At 36.0% G+C, this 8,668-nt stretch overlaps 1 protein-coding gene across 1 annotated transcript; it reads right to left on the reverse strand.

The window, feature by feature from the left end:
* Positions 1 to 5,451: 5,451 nt before the first annotated feature.
* On the reverse strand, positions 5,452 to 7,664 carry LOC149963081 (uncharacterized). The gene is made up of 4 exons (XM_090164521.1): positions 7,644 to 7,664; positions 6,807 to 6,860; positions 6,068 to 6,247; positions 5,452 to 5,943 (listed from the first exon to the last, which is right to left on the reverse strand). Exons 1-4 carry the CDS (start codon positions 7,662 to 7,664, stop codon positions 5,452 to 5,454), a joined length of 747 nt encoding a protein of 248 aa, XP_090020647.1.
* Between the last annotated feature and the right edge of the window lie 1,004 nt (positions 7,665 to 8,668).

Raw genomic sequence — 8,668 nt, forward strand, 5'->3', positions numbered from 1 at the left:
TCCCCATTTTATCCGCAACGTAAGAGCTCCTTTCGACTCGATTTTTCCTTTAAGGTGGATAGGTCGAGGTGGACTAGTTGTGTGGCCAGCACGATCTTCCGATTTAAACCCAGGAGTTTTTTTCCTCTTGGGTTTCTTAAAGACTGAAGCTCGGGACGCAGTAGCGGTCTAGCAACAGGCCGGGGTAGGCCTGGGCCTACTTCAAATTTTGGTAGGGGTCTCCAAAAGTAGTCTTAAGGGGCTTCCAAAATTTAATATATGGGCCTCCAAATTATTTAATATCAGAAAATTAATTTTTCAATATTCAATGAGAGTGATTCGCTCAACGACACTGCTGTTTTTAATCCTTGTGTTTGTTGCTCCTGCTGGTACTTCTTCCCTGATTATACAAATAGGCATATTTCCCAAGGAAAACCAGGTACCTCAGCTACGCGGCCAAACAACATAAGGTGTGAGGGTTGCGCAAACGAAACTTGATGCCGGGTAAAAGTATGGGGGGAATGAACAAAAAGGGGAATTTCTAAAGCTTTTTGCGACAGGTTTTTTAACATGAGGCCGCCGTTCCTTCTCTACTTCTTCCATGATCAAACTATCGATTGTGTAAGTTCAAATTTAATTTATAAAATTATGTTACGTTATATCCGATATTTTAGTCAAGTCATAAACTAAATGCTTAAGTGGACGTAAAATACCTCTTTATTTTTGGTGCCCAAGACTAAAATTGGCACCATCAACCGTATGTCGAAACATTTCATTAAAATCACTTAAGTCGGCATAACAGACCGCCTCAATTTGGAATTGGACCAATGCTATCGATAGTTTGATAGCAGCCTCTTCTGCACACGCGCATTGTCATTTTTGACGGATCAGGATTTTTTTTCATTTTTGATATTTATAAAATAGCCCAAACGGAAATGAAACTAGCCAAAAAACCGTTCACGGTCCAAAATGTTTTTTCGAAAATAGTCCAATTTTATAGCCAAATTTTCACGAAATAGAGAGAAATGTTTTATTCGCGACCGATAACTATCGCAACGCCCCCTCTGATTCACCATTAAAACCTAGATATTTAGCGGCCTAAGTGGACGCTATTCTTTTTCCTCATCGTTATTCGTAAATTTGATGTTACTTGCATTTAAAATAATTTTTGCATCGTTTGCTTACATTGTGATAAGTTTATTTAAAAACGTTCTTATGATTTTTTCAATTTGATTGTAGCAGCTATGTGGTTTGTTTGTTGCTTCTAGGTAGCAGCCACTAGATCATAGGCGCTACCTCGGAGAAGCTTTCGCCGTTAAGCCATCTAGACTCGTTTCGTCGCGAATTAAAGCGATACTTTTCTGTAAAAAAATTTCTATACATTAACAATAACAAAACCCTAACAAGTGTAATATTTGTTAGTAGCAGAATCGCGGTCTAATATTGGGGTTATAAATAAATAAATACATTTCAGTAGTCACGTGTAATCTTAATAATAATAATAATAATCAGCTAGGCTAATACCCAAGGCACCACCTTAGGCCCAAGTCATCTAGCGACTTGGCAAGCCCTTCATGCCACGCGAGCCAACAGCTCCCTACGCTAACTATTACCGTTAACATCGACAAGTTTTTACCCCTTGAGCTTCTGCGATACTGCTATCGCATCGTTTCCAATCAAATGGTCTATGCCAATCTGCCAAGAAAACCTAGACCGCTAGGCAGCATTCCCCTTCTCCCGGTTATTCCTCAACGAGTTACTGTGAACAGTGGCGGCGGTGGGGACCATAGCGGCTATGGCAGTGTTACTAGGCTAATACACAAGTCCCAAGTCATGTAGCGCCTTAAATTAAAATATTAAAGGTGGCCGGGTTAAACCGCGTAGGAGGGCGGTGGCAAGCCCTTCGTGCCACGCGAGCCAACAGCTCCCTACACTAACTATTACCGCTATCCTCAACATGTTTTTACGAAAGAGGAAAACGAAGAACTCGAGGGAAAATAACTTTAACCAGTATGGAGAGTTTGTGGAAACTCAACGGAGTTGTTCCGAATTTTAACTTCGTGTCACAAGCTGGGATTCAACCCGCTTTTGCTGCGAAACGAAAGTGCCACTCTGTCAACCTGCGATCTCAAGGCCCTATGTTTTTGTTCCTCTGACCCTTAATGTTTTATGTGAATAGATAATCTAATATTTAAAGATGAGTGTTTGTTTGTATAAAAATATGTTTGTGTATATATATGTTTGGCGGCTATAAGAATCTATACAGTTTTCAACTTATTCCAACCACATTTGGAATACTATCTCATGGTACCCTGGACCACTGTGGTTTTCGACGGTTACAATTTTAATGAATTGAATTTAATAAATAGGTATTTCCGCTATATACAAGATACTACACTTTGATTGTAGCGAAAAGACCGATTTTCTTAATTTGGTGTTTCGTCACTGGCACCTAGGAGCAACAAACACAGCACCCCACACAAGGAGAACGCCACCCGTCAAAAGTCGTGCATTTTCTTGTGTACATTTTTCATTGGTTAGAGGCTTTAGCGCCTGCTGCCGTCGGAAGGGGAACATTTGGAAATTTCCTTCCCCCCTGCCGATAAATCGCTCAGCGTAAAGGCTCGTCCAATGAAATTCGTACACAACTGCGTTAGCTAGTTCAAAGGCTAGCTGCGTTCTCCTTGTGTTTGTTGTTCCTAGCTGGCACTTTTTCCCTGATTATACAAATAGGCATATTTCCCAGAGAAATACCGGGTACCCCAGCTACGTGGTCAAACAACTTTAACTAATTGAATTAGTTTAATAATTAGGTATATCCGCTATATACAAGATACTAAACTTTGATCTTAGCCAAAAGACCGAGTTTCTTAATTCGGAGTTTCGTCACTGGCACTTTTTCCTAGGTTATTCAGATAGCCATCTTACACAATTTCGGCCTATCTTTGGATTTAGCTTCGACATAACCCCAGGAAGGTTTTCAAGAAATCTAATTAACAATTAAACATTAACACTCGATTTTCTGCATAAAAATCCTAATTTCCCCGTATCCCTTTCACTGCCAGCTCGTATTTTTTTTTGATGGTTATTAAGTGGTGTCGGCCCGAGGCCTTAGCTCATATCTTACTTTGCGTGTCGGTCACATGGTCAAAGATAATAGTCATGTTTTCCATACTGCCTAGTAACGTTATAGTTTTCGTCAAGTATAGAATGGATTTATTTAGTTTTTTAATTTTCATTTTACGTTCTTCTGTATAGTTTCTCTTACTACACTGTTTATATACCGGACGCTTTAGCTAGTATAAAAAAAAATGAAACACGTGAAATTGGTAACCATAGAGATTTTTGTTGGTAGCCGTCAAATAGATAATGGAAGCTTTGAGATTACTCCCATATGTTCGACTTGCTTTCCCAATTCGTACAATTAGAAGAGTATATAAAAGTGGTTATATGTTAGCCTGCTCCGCTATTTTTATAGAAAATCCCAATAAGAAATGATTTACAAGACGAGTTAAATTTTTGACTATGGCTTATGTATTAAATCAGATGCTCTTGTGAAATAATTGTAATCGATTTCCTTTCTGCAAATGAAAACAGTAACCATTGTATTCGGTTTTAAAGGATCGAACTCTTTTAAATAACGCCCTTCTATTCACTCAACGCGCATGTCCTTTTGTTCTGTTCTTATGCACTCAACAATGCGAGGTTAACTTAGAGAAACTTATATTTATTTTGCGAAACTTATTCGATAGTAAGTAAACACCTTTTTATTGGATTGAAAAAGAACAGAACTTTGATGTTTCTCAGAAATTCTTTCGAACATTGGGAATTAAAGACCGACTGGAGACGTTTTTAAAAAAAATCACTATTGTTCTAGCATATAGAAAAAAAACTAACTAAAATGTCCCTCGTACATTTTCTGAAGAGGTGATAAAATCTTTTGAAAAAGAAAATAACGAAATAAAAATTTAATTTAAACAAATAATAAATCGAATTTTGACAGTTAAGAACTGAGATAAAACTATTCCTAATTAGGCCTTGTTAACTGTTAAAAATAAATAATAATAATGGTAGTACTTTATTAATGAGATATTCAGTCTGCATTTGAATTGAACAAGCGGTCTACGACAGGTAAATAATCATTCAAGACGTACATAAGGTAAAAGTTTTTTTTTCTGAAATCGATTGTGAAGGCTCTTGTTAAAAAACACTAACATTGATTTTTCCATTGCTTATAATAGAAATTCGCAAAGCCGCTTTCGGGACTTCTGCATTAAAAAACGTGAGTAACTAAGGTGGATATTAAAATCCATAAAGGCAACTTAACAGCGCGTTTTAATGGCAAAAGAAAATATCACCTGGAGAGAACGTAGATTTGTTGTCAAATGCCATCAGATTTAAATCAAAGTTGAAAAATACTTGCTCATTATCTTTCAATCATAGAGATTATCTCAATTTAAAGTTATATTCAACATTTACGTAGTCGTCTAAAGTATAATTCAAATAAGTAATTTGGGAAAATCATTACGACACCAAATCGTTTTTTTTTCTTTTATGGTCATGTTAATTTTATCTTTAATCATTTTTAAGTATTAATATAATTTTATACATGAAAGGGATATGTCTGAAATCTTTTTTTAATGCCAGAGAAATTGAATATTTTAAAACAAATTTTTAAATTACAAATATTGATTTTCTTATTTTCTTGCCGTTTAAACTGGATTTATCCGGTATGCACCAAGGACGTTTTGTTAAATGTAAAAAAATCACCAATTTCAATGGGTTTTATGTCTTGGATAACGGAATGTGATTTGACCCCCACCCGAATAATTACCTCCCTTACTCCACGTCTTTCGCATACAGAATTCGAAATTTTAAACTGGTTTTACGTCGCTTTCTCTTTTGGAGAGATTTTTCAATATCGTTTTCCGCTAAGGTTAAATGATGCCCTAAGCTGTAAAAGCTAAATTATGACTTAAAATTGTTTTAAATTTTGTAACTCGGTTTTTAGCCTATTTCGCGATTTGAACAATAGATGTTAAGAATTTTTGAAATTTGTTCATTTTTTTTAATAGTCAGAAATGGAATAAATTTGAATTTTTGATGTTTTTTGATGGCCATATTTTTGGTAGAAAATGGTCTAAGCGCTAAAAATGTCGTTATAATTTTTACTTCCTCAGTTATGATTTAGTAAACCAAAATTGGTATTTAAAATTTAAAGTAAAAACGAAAAAGATGTTTCATCTTGCTTAACAAAATTTATTGTCACATTAAACGTTTTTTTTACACTACCGTTGTCAAATTTGGTTTTCCATATTGATACAATTGACTATGTACATGCACGAACTACAACTAACGATCTAATTATGATAAGTTAATACTAAATAAAATTTACTTATAGTTCTGGACCAGAGGTTAACGAAAAATAACACAAAAATTGTTAATTTGGTTTAAGATATTAATTGTGAGTCTTTAACCGATAATTTTGGCGGCCACTCCACAGCCGAGTGGGCCGCAACCAAGTGGGGCTCCAATAGCGGCTCCGATAGCCGCAGCTCCACAGCCAAGTGGGCCGCAAGCGAGTGGGGCTCCAATAGCGGCAGCTCCACAGCCAAGTGGGCCGCAAGCGAGTGGGGCTCCAATAGCGGCAGTTCCACAGCCAAGTGGGCCGCAAGCGAGTGGGGCTCCAATAGTGGCAGCTCCACAGCCAAGTGGGCCGCAACCAAGTGGGGCTCCAATAGCGGCAGCTCCACAGCCGAGAGGGCCGCAACCAAGTGGGGCTCCAATGGCGGCGAGACCTGGGGCGGCGACGATTCCACCTTGAGTGAGCCTTCCTTGGACAGCAGCTACCGCGCCTTGAGCGGCAGCGACAGTGCCTTGAGCAGCGGCGTAAGCTCCTTGTTTGGCGGCAATGACTCCTTGGGCAGCGGCAACTCGTCCTTGAGCGGCGGCAATGGGACCGGTCTTTAAATGAAAGAGTAGAAAGATTTAATTCCAATATCGGTATTCGCCAAATTTTCCGGTTTAATTGATTTAGTCATTTTAAAGGGTACTTTTATTTTAATTTAAAATTGAGCAATGTACGTACTATGTCAACGGTGGTGATGGCGCCAAGTGGTGCACCAATAGCGGCAGCCCCACATCCGAGAGGTCCACAACCAAGTGGGCCCACAATGCCGGCGGCCCCACATCCGAGTGGTCCGCAGCCCAGTGGGCCGACAATTCCGGCTGAGGCGGTGCAAGCCATGGCGAGGAGAGCAACAGCAATCTGAAAAGGAACGTGTATATGATTCAAATTCTTCTTTATAACAAGAAAATGATTCGTTTAAAAAGAACTACACACTGCATAAACTTGGGGAAAATTCCAAGTGCTAATTTGGTGAAGTGCGAAATGGGAATTTTACATTAAGTTACTCGTCTCTTAATTACTACCACTAAGACTACTCCCTTAATTAGACGATACCAAGAAACACATTGAAATTTGGTGAAATAAAGTCTGGCATCAGTACAATGTAATTACTATTAAAGCTTATTATTTTTCTCTATGTTTAAATGAAAGCTGTTTGACATTTTGTGCTCAATAAATTTGTTTAAAATCTCGAAGCTTTTTTTAAGAGACGTTTTGGGTCCTGAGCGCTTAAATCTATTCACATTCACAATATTTTCAACGTGTATTGGTTACTATGGTCTTTTTTCTTATTAGGAAAACTATAAACTTAAAAGTTATTCTATGGTCACTCAATTAATTTTGAAACGAAATTAGAGTTCTTTTCTACAACGATATTAAAAGTTCAAGAAATTATAAAATGAAAAATTGCATTTCTTACCATGGAGTTCATGATGTTAATGTTCTTAGTCAAACTAACTAACTCCGAGGAATTCTAAATCAAAGCGAAGCAACTTTAGTTTGTGACAACTGCTGAAAACGACCGGCCTTTTATATACGCCTCGGAATGACGAGAAAGCAAATAAATAAAAACAAAAATATCTCGAACCCAGCCCAGATTTCTACTTAGCCACGCGGCCTTGCCGTGATATTTAATTTGATGGGTGTTTATACCTAGCCTTCAATCTAAACAAAAATTAAACGCATTTTTCTGCTTGATAAATAATTTTTAACCTTCAGCGTACTTGAATTTCGAATCGTCCAACGCCTTAAATGTAAACTTATAATAGAGATTAAGAATTCAGATTTCGTATATAGGACTACTTCCAAGATAAAACGCTATAAATAGCGAGGCATTTGTTAAGTCTGACAATGTTTTACCTCAGCACGTGTTAGACTTAAAAAAATTCCTTGAAAACGTTTATTTCCCAGGGGATCGAAATGGACCAATTTTTCGTTATTAAAACAACTGTCTGGGCGATTTAATAGCATCGAGTAAGAATCTAAGTCTTTCGTTGATAGTCTTCAAGAATTCTTGCAAACATTTATACATTTTAAATATAGAAAGTCTTACAATTCTTGCAAAAGGAACTCTGACGAATTTATCCGACCTACATGTAGGTGATTTCACATGATAATTTAATAAATGTGAAGGATACCTTTCCGGCGAGTTGCCGACTATTTCGGTTGATTTCAGGACCTTAACAACGCCATAATGGAAAGCTATTAACACCCCGACCTACTAGTGACCCTCACTTTTTCGAGCATCATGACTTACCTTGTATTCCCTGGCTGCCATATTAATTAATAAATTGCACTGAGAGCATGTTTGTAAATAGCTTGTTCCATAATTTTATTTTAATATAAAAATGATTCGTTTTGACATAGATAGGTTCGTTCGAATAAATAAATTTAGAAAGTTTAATCTCATTTATTTCCCGAGGTTTAGCTTTCATTGGTTTAATTTGTTTGTAAATTGGGGTTTAATACGTTCAGTCGAGATGCATCCTTACAAAGAATAATTGCATTGGAGAGATCTCTATCGGATCAGTTTCCAAAAAGATTCCCGTCAAAGAATAAGAAATAATTAATTATAAGCAAGGCCTCTTTATTGTATATTCAATATATGAAACACGTTCGAGTGATTTGAATTAAAATATTCTTAATTGCTTTATATTTGCAGGATGTTATAAAAAGATTTCAATATGGTCATATTTAAAAAGAGTTTAAAGACCCAATTTCAATTATTTATGATTTTCTAAAGTTATTATTTAACCTACTTATTTATTTTAATTAAATTTAAAGCCACAAAAACTATTTTATTTAAGAAATTATTTATTTGGTTTGTTATATTTTTTAAGTTAATTATGTAAGAATTACCGCTAACTAATATGTTTTCAAGTGTATGTAGTTCTATTTTTAAGATTAAAGTGCTTTTTGTTTTAAACTAACATTTGATTTTTTAGGATTAAACCATGGTTCTATTACGTCAAAGCTCTATATCAATTCAATTATCTGGAACATTGAAAAATTAAAATGCATTGAAATCAGAAAAAGCTAATGGATTTCTATTCGAATCTGATAATATATTTTCTGTTAATTCCGGTCATTCAAAGTAACAGTAATGAAAATTGCTTGCATATAACGTAAGTACGAATAAACATTCACTTTGGGCACTTCCTTTAAATTCACGTGGCAGTGTCAATTTTAACAATTAGAGTTAGCCAAGATCTAGAAAAAGTCTTTATTTACAAATTTAAAAGATGATTTAATATTTAATCATTAAACTATTATTATTTATCA

Source organism: Leiobunum rupestre, chromosome 1, assembly GCF_980474605.1.
Source record: "Leiobunum rupestre chromosome 1, qqLeiRupe1.1.hap1, whole genome shotgun sequence".
Taxonomy (NCBI): Eukaryota; Metazoa; Arthropoda; class Arachnida; order Opiliones; family Sclerosomatidae; genus Leiobunum; species Leiobunum rupestre.

What these genes read in the sequence shown, in the direction of transcription:
- LOC149963081 (XM_090164521.1), bottom strand. Translation starts at nt 7,664, where the DNA reads ATGGCAGCCAGGGAATACAAG. An exon ending in TGGCAGCCAGGGAATACAAG is followed by an intron (nt 6,861 to 7,643) that starts GTAAGTCATGAT and finishes GCTTTGATTTAG; the next exon opens with AATTCCTCGGAGTTAGTTAG. An exon ending in TTAACATCATGAACTCCATG is followed by an intron (nt 6,248 to 6,806) that starts GTAAGAAATGCA and finishes GTTCCTTTTCAG; the next exon opens with ATTGCTGTTGCTCTCCTCGC.